At 37.4% G+C, this 14,951-nt stretch overlaps 1 protein-coding gene across 2 annotated transcripts in view; it reads left to right on the top strand.

Moving 5' to 3' along the window:
- ece1 (endothelin converting enzyme 1) overlaps nucleotides 1-14,951 on the top strand; it is a 48,396-nt gene that overhangs the window by 13,995 nt on the left and 19,450 nt on the right. For both annotated transcript variants that reach the window (XM_041780838.1, XM_041780830.1), the window contains exons 3-4: nucleotides 6,879-7,017; nucleotides 13,511-13,723. In XM_041780838.1, the coding sequence (XP_041636772.1) occupies nucleotides 6,879-7,017; nucleotides 13,511-13,723 (352 nt within the window). The remainder of the gene's footprint in view (nucleotides 1-6,878; nucleotides 7,018-13,510; nucleotides 13,724-14,951) is intronic.

Raw genomic sequence — 14,951 nt, 5'->3', positions numbered from 1 at the left:
TTAGCAAACATTACCCATTGGCAAAAGATGCGATACGAACAGATATTAGTTACAAGTGTTTCTCAGTTGTGTACAGTCAATTTTATGGTAACATCTGGTATACATAACTGCTTAATCAAATAGATTTTTCACAGGATGAAAAAGTGATCAGACAAAGTCAAATTATGTGAAACAGTGGTATCGGTGTGTTAATTTGTCATTGTCAAGTATCGCTAAAAACACTCATGGACTACTATTTTTCCTTGAGGAAGATGAGAGTAAAACTAGTTAAAAGTAGAACCTTGATAATAAGAAACCAATGAGAAGCAAGTTTAGGTTCTGCCAAGGAAACTGAAACAAAACTTAAATGTTATTGCTGGACTATTGGATACTCAAAACCCATCTTATTTTGTCACAGCGCAAACAATCTGTCAAAACATGAGTGGAGATAAGGTGAGGGAGCATTCAAGTTATATCAGTATTTCAGTGTTAATTCTAGCAGCTATTTTTAATTTTAGTCTTAGTTTTAGTCTTTAAATGAAATGCATTTTAGTCTTAGTCACATTTTAATCATTTCAACCCTTTTTAGTTTTAGTCTAGTTTTAGTTGACGAAAACTACAAAACATTTTTAGACTAGTTTTAGTCCATAAAAGTCCTCACATTTCAGTCTTTACTTTTAGTCCAAGCATTTATTTTCTTGCCTTAATCTCATAATAAATCATGGTAGTGTGTTCTGTGCACTCTTCTAAACCTAGGGTCCCTGCTTTCTACAGCTGAGAGGCAGAAGAGATGCAGATGCATTGTATTTTGACAGATTTACCCACAGTGGACAAATATCACAGATTTTGAATGTCAGACATAAACTATATCCCATTTTAGTCTAGTTTTAGTCATCTTGATGAAAATTAAACTTAGTTTTTGTCAGTTTTAGTCATCACAGACCTATTTTTGTTAGTCCTTTGCTGTTTTTTTGTCGTGGAACAAAAGGCTGTCATAAAACATTTTTTGTCATAGTAATAGTCGACAAAATCAAAACTGCAGTATTTCATTCTTTATATTTAAATGTAACTGTGGCATCAGTAATGCATGTGCATTATGCACTTATATTAGTTTCACAATATGGTTAAAGAAATTAGTTTAAAGAAAAACATCTTACTATGGGTAATGATTAAAATTTCAGGATTCTTAAGGACTGAAACTAAAACAATTGAAGGTCTGTCATCTAAATCTTGACAAAACTTTCAAGATGACTCAGATTTGACTAAAACTGCATAAGATTTTAATCCAAAGACTTGAACTAGATTTTAGATACTTGCAAAAATTAACACTAGCATAATTTCTACATCTAGTTTACCTCTACTTCATACATATGTCTACTTTAATATGGGCACTGTAGATCATGTTGGGTCTTGGTCTTGCCAGTTGTTGGAGGCTGATGTGGGTCAAATAACCCTGGTCATGATTTTCTCCCAGTCCAGCCCTGGCAGCAGATGAGCAACAGGATGTGTATTTTTGAAAATAGACAATAAACAATAGAAAAAGTCATTCAGATTGAGAAATTGGGATTTATAACAAAGATCCCATTTAGATCTTTATAATCATTATGACTGAAACTGTGCAGCCCTAGTTGTTTGAAAACCCTGTGTTTTAATGTTATACATTTTCAGTTATTTTAATGATCAGTAATATCAAAATGGGTGCCAGTTTAGCTTAATGGGTCCAGCAAATGCCTTCATATGCTGTTCTTGACTGACTAGTCGCAGGTTCAAATCCCAGTGTAGGCCTGTGTCGTGCATATCTTCTCCCACTTTCTCCTCATGTGTCCTGTTTTTCTTCATCTGTTCTTTCCAACCAAGGCCAAAAGCCCCCACTAATAATGAAAATGCTAATAAAAATAAGCCTAAACAACTATGCCTATTGCGTAAGAAAGTTGCATTGGGTAGGAATAAATCCATCAAAAATGTAAATAAACATTGACTCTCTGCAGGAGTTTGTCTGAAATGTTTCTGTGATCAAAGATTTTTGGGACTTTTTGATCCTGTTTAGTAACAAAGCTGAAGAGAAATTGGAATTATGGGGCGAGAGATTGGGGGAAGACATGGACCAAACAGCACCAGTACTAGAAATTGATCCTGCGGTGAGTGTGTCAAAGACCAGAGACTTCATGGGTGCTTGCTCCACCAACTAGCCCAAATGGGTGCCCTTTTTCTGTGATTTAAAACATGAATATTGCGTGTTGAGAACTTTTATTCTTTTTTTTTTTTGCTGTGGTATGATGTCATTTCTTCTGTATTATATCAAATCTAAACCTTTGTTATTACCAGCGATTATGCCATACTTTAGTCAATATAATTTTTAATGGAATGTTCTTTTCCAGCCATCCAGTACCTCGGTGTAGCAGGGTTGTTGTAAAGTTAATGGGCCCTAAAATAAGCCTCACACTGACTGATTTTTGGCAGAATCAAGCAACAGCAAATCCAGTTCTTGTTTCAGCTAATCTGCATGTAATGTAAAAATAACTGATCCAGTATTCCCTCTTAAAAACTTAAAAACACTGATAATTTTTGCTAAACTAAGTCCAACTAGTATTGATGTTGGTATACTGTTATATACCTTAAAAGTTTGAGGTTTTTGGGTTTTGTTTAATCAGACATTTCCATCAAGGTTAAGATCACTTTAACAAAATGAAACATGATAGCAGTACATAAAACAGACAGCCACAGACACATGTTAGCAGACACGGACACAGTGAGTCAGTCATGTTTATCTTCAGTCATGATGATATGATGTGAATCACAGGCTGATCAGCCTTAGATTGCGTAATACATTGGTTCTCAGACGGTGTGGCAAGGCACGCTGGTGTACCTTGAGCCAAGTCTTAGTGTGCTGCAGGAATTTGTACAACCATATGTAATTTCTAACAACTATATAAGAACTTCAGTTCAGTCAGGACCATTTTGTCAAGAAACACAAATGATGTGTGGTTACAATTTTTCTTTATTAGCACTTATAAATTTGCACTCATTGTTATTCATATGACTATTCCTGCTCTTCCACAAGTATACATAAAAAAGCATCAAACAGGCACACAAAATGTTAATGTTCTTGCCTTTCGTGTGCCTACAAGGAAAGCCTGGGGCAGGGAGAGAAGCAGCAAAAAAGTAGAGCAGAACTAATGTTTAAATTAGAACAGAATGACACTAATAAAGTCAGAGGTAGAATAAATGAGGAGCTGGGGTAGAGGAGGGTTGTAAAAAGCAGCTTGCAGTGAGAGTAGCAAAGTGTAGACAGGCTTTAGATATGGCAGCATGACTATGATTAGCCAATAGCATCAGCTTGCCATCAGCTAACGAGGACTTTCGTTAGATCAGCTGATCTCAATTATATGGCAGCGTCAACTCTGTGGCCTGCCTGAACTAACACTATACAATCAACGTTCTCTTGGCCAGTGGTTCTCAACTGCTCAGAAATCTGGACCCATCACTATGTCTTTTAAAAAATGGCAACACAAATTTTAAATTAAACTCATCCACACAAATTTACATAATGAAAATGTTGCACATGATTCAACAAAAGACAGGAACATGTGTGAAAAGTTCATAGTTGCAGGATGGCAGGTATACAATTTTTTACTCCATTTTCCCAAAACGGTATGGAAATGTTGGTAATTTCCTCAAGGAATTTCTTCATTATCTTAGGAAAACCATCTCTGGTATTACAAAAATACGATAAGTTTAAATCTCGTGAAAAGGACTACATTATCAAATCAAATGTATGTATGTGTCATAGCCTTTTTGCCCCTTACTCCTTTTTCCACAGGCACACATTCACGTCCTACTGGAAGCAGCTCTGTGACCCACATATGGGTCCTGACCCACCAGTTAAGAAAAACTGCTCTAGGCACCAAAGTTGTCAAATTGTTGATATTTCAATACTTGCACAAACTTAGCGACACTATCTGTTTCTTAGGACAGATGCACAGGAAGAGGATGAATCATCAAAAGCTGCAGGGAAACTCTTAAGCAATGTCTAGATTGCACAAAAACATTTGCACTGTTTCATTAGAATCGAGTTATTCCACAATTTTGGGTATCTATTTTTCTTTGCTGTTGTTGTGGTATCAAAGATGCATCAGCATCATTCAAATTTGACTACAGTAACTGTGCTCTTTAGATTCTGATGTTGTGACAACCCAACCTGACACTTCTTAAAATCTTTGCCGCTTATTTGCTCCATCTTTTGTTGACAATTCATTTCCTTTCTCTGTCCCTCTGTTCCTCTGAACAAGGAGCTGGGATTGTTTAGTGCAGCCATTCCTCAGAAACGTAAAACTGCCAAACTAGACCTGGAGAATTCAGGGTTATGACATATTTGTGTGTGCATTTCTGTGTTGCGGTTTTCAGGATAATAAAATGCCGCTGTGTGCAACTGCGCATGTTTGGCAGAGGGATTCAGAAATACAGCCCAGGTCCAAACCAACCCGACACGCTGAGCTCCTGGGATTAAGGAGCCACTGTGGCTTTGGCATTTGATTTGATCACATTAACTCTGACTGTTAAACTCACATCAGAGCTAATAGCCATAAATCGGATCTTTTTTTTTATACATACTCCAGAGGTAATTGACTTCCACAGGATATATGCAAGGTCCAAAGATCCGACATTCATTTATGGCAGGGGTTTCTCAAAGGACTGATCGGGGTGTTAAGTATGCCTGTGGGAGATCTGTGAGTGGCCCTTTGGATTCAGTCCTGTAGGAAATAAATTCCCCTGGCAGTCTTTACTAAAGAAACATTGAGTTGAAAAGGAGCAGGAACATGTGTTTATTTTAGATCTACAGCATTAATCATTGATTTTAGACAATGTTTAATCCCTGATGACACAGAATGGACTTCCCCTTTAGCTGTAAACTCTCTTGTGTTGATTTGGAGGGAAGTTTTAAAGCACCTTGACTATCTGCTTCTTGTCCTGGTCTGACTCTTTTTCCTCGATACATTCAGGTGAAACACAAAAGCCACAGATATGTTTCAACAGGATTATTGTATCTTTTTCCTACTGTAGGTCAAAAGGAAAAAGTCCTTTATGAGGGCATGCTAAACTAGAAGTGAGGGAACAATAGAAGAATGCGTAACCTTTTCTGTGTAAGAGGGTGAAAGGCGTCATAATAGAGCAGCCATTGTGCTTTAAAACTAAACCTGTAATCAAATATCATAGACACTGTATGACTGTAGAGGAGGTTTTCTGGTGTAATAGCTCAGTAAAGCCGTTTTAAAGGGTGTGTCTTCAAACACAAGTTTGAAAGTCATTATGAATCCCAGAACCATCAAAACCTCCTAATTATCAAACAGTTTTACTAAAAGAAAGAAACGTAGGCTGTCAGAATTTACATGGGAATTACAGTCAAATCAGGTGTGCAAGTGGCACTTGCCACACCTTTTTCATGTAAAAGTTGCCTGCAGCTTATGTACCAATGAGTGTGTGCAGCCATGACTGCCCCGCACTATAGTATGTGATTTCAAATTGATTTGGGACAACTTTTAACCGCTCTTCTCTTTTGTTAGAGTATACCGCTAAGTAAATTATAATTGTGGAGTGCTCAGAGGCAGAGTGACTCAAGGGCTGTGGCTCTGTTTGTGACAATCACCGCAGACTGAGAACTCACCTACTATATTATAACAAGTAGATGTGCAAAGTCCAACACCAAAAACAGAGACACAGCTGCATATTAATTACATGTGGCGGACTTTGCTGCAGGTATTGGAAATAGTCACGAAAGAAGACGGTTTACATAGTTCTTCCCTTTGGGAAACTTCAAAATACAGTCTGCGCCTTTTATACCAGGGCAGCCTATATTTTCAGATTTTACAGTACAATGCGATTTAGGTCCCATATTCATGCTATTTTGTTGTTTAAGTTCATAGTTAAGCTACAATAGCTGGGCAGCAGCTGGCTGCTACTTACTTTACTTTCTACCTGTTGTCATAGTGCTGGGAAAGGACGTCACTGCTACTTTGAACGTCTCATTTACTTGAAAAAAATATCAACTTGATATCAACATTTATTTTACCTTTCCCTTTAGCTATTTACTTTACTTTTCTATCTGTGTCAAGTTCTTTTTTCAAGGTTATGTCTTTAGAAAATCCTTTTTTTCCTAAAGATTGAAGCAGGTTTTTTATCATGAAGTAACATACCCTTTGCTAAAGACTGTGCAGTTTACAAACAATCAGAACAGAAAACAGTCTGTTGAGAAAATCTCTTTGCTCATTTGTTAATCTTAACAAAGTTACTCACACAGAGACAACAACTAAATGGAAATTCATGAAAAGTAACCGGGGATCACTAAATCTCAGTGAGTCATTTTGTACATGCACTCCTGCATATTTCATGATGTATAAGAGTCTTAAGCACTGTATTTGACCAAATGAGCAGTTTATTTTGAAAGAGACAGGAAATATGGGGAGAGAGAGAGCACTAGACATGAACCAAAGAGCGCTGAGACCAGGAATCAATCCCACAACCAGGGCTATAGCTTCTATTTGTGGGTTCATGCTCTACCAACTGAGCTAAACCAGCATGCAGAATAAGCACTTTAAGAGTAATCTTCTTTCTGCCTCTAGGTCATGGTTTTAGACCACACTGGTGCAGTGGTCACAGAGGCCACGATCACACATCTTTTTGGCTTTATTTGATTCTGAAAAGACACAGCAAAGATTGATTGACCTTTTCAGTATGAACTGAGAAATTTAAGCTTTGAAATGTAAAATAGATTTTAATCAAGCAAAGAAAATTTCATTTATCACACTGCTGACAATAAAGGATTAGCAGTTTATCTTGTTGTGAAACATTTACTGTTCTGATATCCCGAAAAGAAAGTTTTTGTTGTGTCTGTGTGTTTGCAGGTGACTCTTCTGCACGGCCGCAGTCCCAACTGTTGGCCTGACAGGACACAGACAGAGAGGAGGCTGCTGTTTCTACTGTGTGTCGTGTCTACAGGCTTTTTTATATCTCTCATCACAGCCGGAATCTTCTACAAACAGGGTGAGTTCTGCTTCATTTAAAATCAAAGCTTTGGGGACAAACGCTGAAAAAAAACACCTGTGGCTCTTTGTGAAGCAGTCTGACTGGTATACTCTGAGGGGACAGACACATTTTAAAATTCTTTGTGCAACAAACCAGACAAAAGAGCTATCTGCTGTAGGATTTCAGAGGGAAATTTACCTAGAAACCTCTCTTTATGTTTTTTTTTCTTTCATTTAAAAGTTTGTTGTAGCTATCAAAAACAAAGCAACCTCTTCAGGTGAAATAATTAAATTTAAAACACAAAGAAAAAGGAAAGACTTAGAAGAATAGTTTGAGTTCATGGGCAATATACCAGGTTTTTTTTCCCAAAGTAGATGAGGAGATTGTTATCACACAAGTAAATATGAACTACAGCCAGCAGCTCGTTAGGTAAGCTTTAAATAATACAGGAAACAGGATATTAAACAAAGGTAACATAACCCTCCTGCCAGCACCTTTTAAAGCATACAAATTGCATTACAAGGTACACATTCAAAGTCATACGATTAATTTGTTTCAAAAACATTTGGCAGTAGTTTAGCCTGGATATTTCTGGACCAAAAAAAACACAAAGGTTACCTTAAAGAGCATCCAGGCAGCAAGCAAGACATTTCCCTTTTCCCTAGTTCTTTTTTTGAGTTACTGTAAGTGTGTGTGTCTGGCTAACATCCTGCTCTTACAGCAAGCATGTATCATAACTAGTTATACACTGAGTAAGGAAAGGTGATAGCTGCCCTTGTGTGTTGGGTTCACCTCTATTTTTACATTCTCTCTGCTTTCCTGCTAAAGAAAGTGTGTTCATGTTTGCAGTGTTCATGTGTTAGTAATCTGTATACATAAGCCAAAATTAAATAAAAATATGATTAGATTTATTAAGGCACCAAAATGAGAGATGGGTTGACTTACCACATTCATAAATCACTTTTATTACTTTTTTAACACTCAGTATGTTTACACGCACAGTCAAGCAGGGATGTGACAGTATTAGAATTTCATATCACAGGGTGCAGATGGCCTAGTGGTTAGGCCGGGCCCTCAGCTCCAAGTTTGGCCTGTGGCCCTTTTCCCACATGCCTCTCCCCCATTCTCTCATGCATATTTCCAATTCTATCCACTGTCCTCCACTCTCAATAAAAATAAATAAATCTTAGTTAATAAATAAATTGATGAAATGAAATTCATATCACAATTATAGTGAACTTTAATATCACAGTTACCAGTTTTATTATGGTACTGAAATAATTTTCTCAAAATCTTCAAAAAGTACAAACTCAAGACTGTTAAGATTAATCCCATTAATTGCAATCAGCTATTAACTAAGATCCACAATTAATAAGTTAATTTTTGGTAACACTTTATTTAAAGAGGGATACATAAGACAAACTGTCAGTGTCATAATACTGCAAATAATTAAGAGTATACCCACCTCTACACACACCCCTACACCACTCGACATCTCAAATCAACAGTGTAAGTTTTCAGTGTATCTTACACTCTGTCTAGTTGCCCTGCAGCTTTTTTACTTCCTGGAGAGCCACTCTACAATGTTACACTGCCATATAGCAGACGCTTTTGTCCAAAGCGACACACATCTAAGAGTATGATCAACACAAGCAAAGATCTAGACAGGAAGAAACAACTTCAGTAAGTCCCACACAGTGCTTCAAATACAATTGGACGCTGGTGCTGCTATGCAATAAAGGCAGTGCACATGGTGTATAGAAGATCTTTTGAATTTTAAACATCAGCAGTGAAACAACCAATCATTAACGTGGGACCCCGCATCATCACCATCAATTAAATTGTCTTCACCAACAATTAATGACCAAAGTACTAAGTGCTGGGTCACTCACAAAGAGCTCATGGCCAAACCTTCAGAAATAGAGCCTGGACAGTGCGAGCCAACTGTAGTTAAGAGTCACATTCAGCCACTGGGGACGAAAGTGGAGAAGAGTCTGACTAAGTGCATAGTGTTATCAGAAGAGCTGAGTCTTTAGCTAGCTGTTGAGAGTAGAAAGGGACTCTGCGTATTGAATGGAGATTGTTAATTCACTCCACCACTGAAGGACAACAAAGGAGAAGAGTCAAGCTAGTGACTTAGGCTCCTGGTGTAAAGCAAGCACCAGGCCCCTTCACTGGCCAAGGGTAGTGGGCTGATGGGGTGTAGATCTGGATGAGGGGTTCCAGGTAAATGGGAGCAGTTTTAGTGACCACTTTGTACTAAGTGATGAGTAGAGTTCTGAATTTGATGTGAGCTGTAACCTGAAGCCAGTGTAGCGAGACATAGGTAGAGACTGGATCTCACCTGACTGTCCTTGATTGTTTCCAGTCTTTTAGCTAAGCTAAGACACCTGGCTACAGCCTCACCTTACGGTTCAAGGAAGCAAAAAGGGATCAAATAATGACAACTTTGCATTAAAGGTGACATTATTGACCAAATGACACTAAACGGCAATATTCATAAAGGTTTATTTGTCATAATTATGACAGTGTCATGTCAGTCTTATGCATACCCTTTTAAACAAAGTGTTGCCTAATTTTTAGGGATGTACGATATTATCAGTCTGGTATCGGTATTGGCAGATGTAAAAATTTCTGCTGATATTTACATCCGATATTTTGCCTGTCTATTTCAGCATATATCGACTGTAAATTTTGTTCATATACATTGAGAAATTAGGGAAGTTTTAGGCTGAACCAAGAGACCTATGTCAGTCGGGGTCTTTTTCTTTATTTATTCTCATTTTTTTACCTTTAAAGTGTTTTTTAAGGACTAAAGTTTGTTTCCTTGGCCATCCTCAAACCTTAAAGCGTGTCCAAAAGGACTGAAATTTCTTGTCTGAAAAGCATATTTAGATATTGATGTCGATATCAGTACTGGCTGAAATGAACCTGTAAATATTGACATTTTGGATAGCAGCAGAAATCCAATATCATGCATCCCTACTAATTTTCTTATTTTGAATGCAAAACAGTGAAGTTTTAAAATACAATAAAAAGGATATGATTGATTGTGATTAATGACAGAAATTCTGAAATTTATCACAGTTAAATATGTTTTTCTTTCTACCATTCAAATAAAAATATTGAAATATTACATTAAAATTAAACCTGTGGTTTGCAAATACAGTGCATGTTACATCCCTAGCTTGTGGTAATGTCCAAAGGCAGACAGTAACAATCCTACCATGCACATTGCCTCTAGCTCTGCATGGCAGCACCTGCGTCAGATTGGACTTGAAGCACTTTGTGGCGCTTACTGATGTCGTTTCTTCCTGTCTGTATCTCTGCTCGTATTGTTCTTAGAGTTTTGTTTCTTGGTCAAAGCCAAGTGCAGAAACTGTGGAGAATGCACAGAATGCCCTGTTTGATTAGGGTGTATCCATGAAATTATATAGTGATATCAAACCACATTGTCTGGGTATGTTAGTTTGGCATTGTGATGTTTGATTTAGGAAGATTACGGTCAGACAACATGTAAACATGTATTTTAAAAGTCCCATTTTAGTTGGACTACCACAATAATTTTACTTTTTACAACTGCATGTAAACATACTGGCTGAATAATGATTCTCCAGAGTCTTGCATGTTTTGACATAGTCTGCAATAGTGATATCAGAAAAAAATGTGACAAACTATTGTGACACAAACTTGTTTTGCTCCAGTAAAAACCTGAATCATCTTCTGGATACGGTGGTAAAGGAATTGGACGCTTTGAAACGATGGTTCAGTGTTAATAAACTATCTTTAAATGTTAATAAACTAAATAAATGATATTTGGAAATCGGAAAAAGAATGCTAATGTAAAAGTTATGATAGATGATATTGAAATAGAATAGAATAGAATAGAATAGGGTTTATGAGAGTAAATTCTTAGGAGTTATCATAGAACACAAACTGTGTTGGAAACCTCATGTTAATTGCATTAAAACCAAAATATCAAAGTGAGTCGCTATATTGTATAAAACCAAAGATGTTCTTAATTTAAATCCATTGCATATGTTGTGTTGTTCTTTCATACTTCCATACATTACTTACTGTGTGGAAATTTGGGGAAGAACATCTAAAACAATCACAAATCCAATTTTTTTGCTTCAAAAGAAAGCAATCAGGCTCACAAACTGAGCGGATTATCGAGAACCAACACACAAATTATTTATAAATCTACAGGTTCTAAAATTTTGTGAAATTGTTGATTTGAGAATAGCCTCACTGATGTACAAGGCATACAATAAGATGTTACCAGATTGTATCCAGAGGTTGTTTCAGATTAGAGAGTGTGAGTATGAACTGATAGGGTTGTATGTTCACAAAAACAAAGAGCAGAACTAATGTTAAACTAAGATGTGTTTCAGTGTATGGAGTTAGTCTGTGGAATGGCTTAGACACAGAAATGAAAGAACGTCGAACATATGGTAGGTTTAAAAAATTATTTAAACAAAAGATGATTGTGAAGTACAGAACTGTGGTGTGAACACATAATGTGCTTTGGTAGACAAAGGGTCTATGAATGATGAATAAGTATTTAGTTTTGTTTATGTTGTTGTTTTATATAAATCTAAAGGAAGCTGAGTAAAAGATGAATTTGAAAAGGGGAGGTGAAATAAGCGAAGGCTTCAGCCTACACCTTTTCGGTCCTGTTTTCTTATTTGTTTTGTTGGTTTTATTTTTTTGTTGTTGATTGTTTGATGTTAATGCAGAAATAGCATTAACCCAACTTTTGTTCACTTGTAAATTTTCACTTTATGTTGTGCAACTGAGTCTTCATGTTTAAGTGACCAAACTAAACTAAACAAAAAACAAAACAAAAAAAAACTGCTAGGGATTAACTGATGCATCCATTTCATCATCAGTATTTGGCAAAAACAGCCCTGTTGACAACATTGATCGTGTGCAAATAATACTGCGTGAACAGACATCAGTAGTGAATGTTTATCCGTTTCATAAAATCTATTCAGTGTAGTATACCTAACTGATGAATCAAACAACAGATTTTTCTACTGGGTAGAAGAAGTCAGCCGTTGGACCAACGCTGATCTGTTTTAATGGTCAAACATGGTCGAAAAGTTGGCCTCATGGGAGTCTTGCACCAAAAGAAGGATCGGCTACCTGCTAAATTTGAGTATTATTGGTCAAATTTTCACAATTCTGCATCTTGTCTTATGAAGTCAGATAGTTCAAGTTATCAAAAATGAAATAAGAGTATTTTTAATGAAGACTGACAGCAATTAATTATGATATTTAGTTTAATAAGTGTTTGTAGTGTTTTCTGGTCAGCAAGGATCCCATTATCAGAAATGTTGTCCAAGTGCCCAGGTTCCACAAAGATCCATGCCCACCCAGAGGCTGTTACATTTGGATGAACACATGTCTCTGTACACGTATCTGGGGCTGTGCTATTTCATAAAGTGTATGAGGTTTTTTTTTTTTTTTTCAAACAAAAGCCCCACCTTCAGCTAAGCCTACTAAAAACAACTTTCAATCTCTCTCCTGAGCTTCTTCATTATGGAATGAGGGCTTGTGGATTTAGCATCACATCCAGGCGGCGTCTCATCTGTGCTGGCTTCCTCAAAATTACCCTGGGAAAAGCTAATGCCACTTCCTGCCATTCAGAACCGCATGTCAGATCACACTTAACAATAATAAAAGGAACAAGGATAGATTCTCAGAGGGTTACTAACCTCATCACTGCTCGTAACTTTGGCTCCGTCTCTGTTTTGTGCCTTATAAGGGCGGATGGTGAAAGTCTTTACAGTAAGGCCGTTTCAGTCCCCTGGACTCTGTTTCTTTATAATGACTTCCACTTAAACTCCTCCAGACACTTTCTTTGGTTTTCAAGAGTTCTTCCTGTGAAATGGCTTTTGTGTTTGGACATAAAAAGCAGCAGACGTTGGCCAAAAGCCTCTTGGCTGCCCCTCCAATAGCCTCCATTTGTTCTGAAAATACTCCTCTGGTTAAAAACAAAAGAGCTTTGGATCTTACATTTAGTTCTTATTACCATCAAAGGGGCGATTAAGCTTATTTGCTTGTTAAGTAATTCAGCTATTAAAGAGACTAGTAAACTGATGAAGCCACTCAAGATCCTGAGTCTTCATCTGTTTGGTCATCTAATTAGCAAAGCTACACAAGTAGATTCCCTTGTAGTTAAATGTGTAACATTGTTTCAAATAAAGAACAAAACTATTAAGCTTCGACACTCAGATAAGTATTTATAAGGTTTTTTGCATGGAGAATTTTCCCCTCAGGTTGTATATCTTGGCCAGTACCTCTGTGAAGTAATATTTTCCAGATGTTCTGAAGAATCACATGCATATTTGGATGTCCCACCATGAAATACTTTAGGATTATCCTCAAATATCTTTTCTTCCAAGTGTTTCCTATGCAAGAGGCCATAAAAAGCTGGATGTAAAAGTAAACTATCACTAAATTCAACTTTTTTTTTCTTTTTTTTTTTTCTGTCATTCTCTCTCAGCTCACCCTGGGCAGTGCCTCTCGGAGCCGTGCATCACTGTGGCCAGTCTGGTAATGGAAGCTCTGGACCGATCTGTGAACCCCTGCGATGACTTTTACAACTTTGCCTGCGGGGGCTGGGTGAAGAAAAACCCCCTCCCTGAGGGCAAATCCCGCTGGGGACCTTTCAGCAATCTCTGGGAGCACAACATGCACGTGATGAAGCATTTATTGGGTGAGTGGCCTTTTATGAGAGCAGTTTAGCATCCTCTACAAAAGTCTTTTGTCTCTTTATTCCTCATAAGTTGCGTTTACTAGCTCATTTTCTTTAGTAAGTATTCATAATTTATCAGGGAAACTATTTTATTTTAATAAGTGATCCTATCAAGAAACCTCCCCCCCAGATGTGGTAAAGAAATATATAAATTTGCACTTAGCTCGGGCTCGATGCCAAAACCCCTCCTCTGGTTTTTTGTTCCAGTGGTGCAGGAACAGTCTACATGATTTTAAGCCTCCCTTTAGACCAGACTTGCCCCCTTCAACAATCAAGGGGACATGTCCCGAGTTAACGGTGACCTATTATTTGTCTGAATAACCCTTAAGTTTGTGGTGTCCAATGATTATTCTACTGCTCCTTCCCTCATCCACCTCCTAGGTAGGAATACCTCCAACAAAATATCCACAACAACCAATTAAAGTGAACCGACTGAGTAGCATCCCCAACTGGATGCTGCCTAGTTTGTGGCTCACAAACAAACACAACTATACCTTAATCTTAGCCAGGATTTAACTGTCATTTTTCTCGTCTTTTTGATTTTTGCTGCAGCTGTAGCAGCTGCTGAGGATTTTGATCACACTCCATGTTTGATAACACCTCTGTGAAATCTTGTGTGTGCAAAATCTTCACTGAGATTTTTACTAAACACAGCAGATGTGTGGTCTCATAATCTGACCAAGGCGTTCAGCGTGCACATACGGAGGATTACAAGATGAAAAAATAGTTTGAAACTGCCCTGCTTTTTGAAATCATTTAGTGTGTGGCCAGCCTTAGGTTGATAAGTAAAAAATGTCATTAAAATATCAGCGATTCAGGCTACTTGATTGAAGTGTACATCCGTCAGAGTAGTAATAATCACATGCTTTCAATGTGCAAAAAGTGTTCGAGTTTTCTTAAAAGACTGGTTATAATGAATTGATAATCCTAACTTCGTTTATGTTTTTATGGGTTACGTTGCCTTTTACCTGTGCCTACAGGTGCTCAGTTTGGCTGGGCTACCAGCCCTTTTAAGAGTCCTGGTTGAGACAATCTTCTCCCATTTAAGAATTATGGAGGCCACCGTTCTCTTGGGATCCTTCAATGCATGAAATTTTTTGTAACCTTCCTCAGATCTGTGCCTTAACAACAATCCTGTCTCTGAGCTCTGACCTCATGGCTTGGTTTTTGCTCTGATATTCATAGTCAG

This window comes from Cheilinus undulatus, linkage group 3 (assembly GCF_018320785.1).
Source record: "Cheilinus undulatus linkage group 3, ASM1832078v1, whole genome shotgun sequence".
Taxonomy (NCBI): domain Eukaryota; kingdom Metazoa; phylum Chordata; class Actinopteri; order Labriformes; family Labridae; genus Cheilinus; species Cheilinus undulatus.
This window is presented reverse-complemented; position numbering and strand designations above follow the sequence as displayed.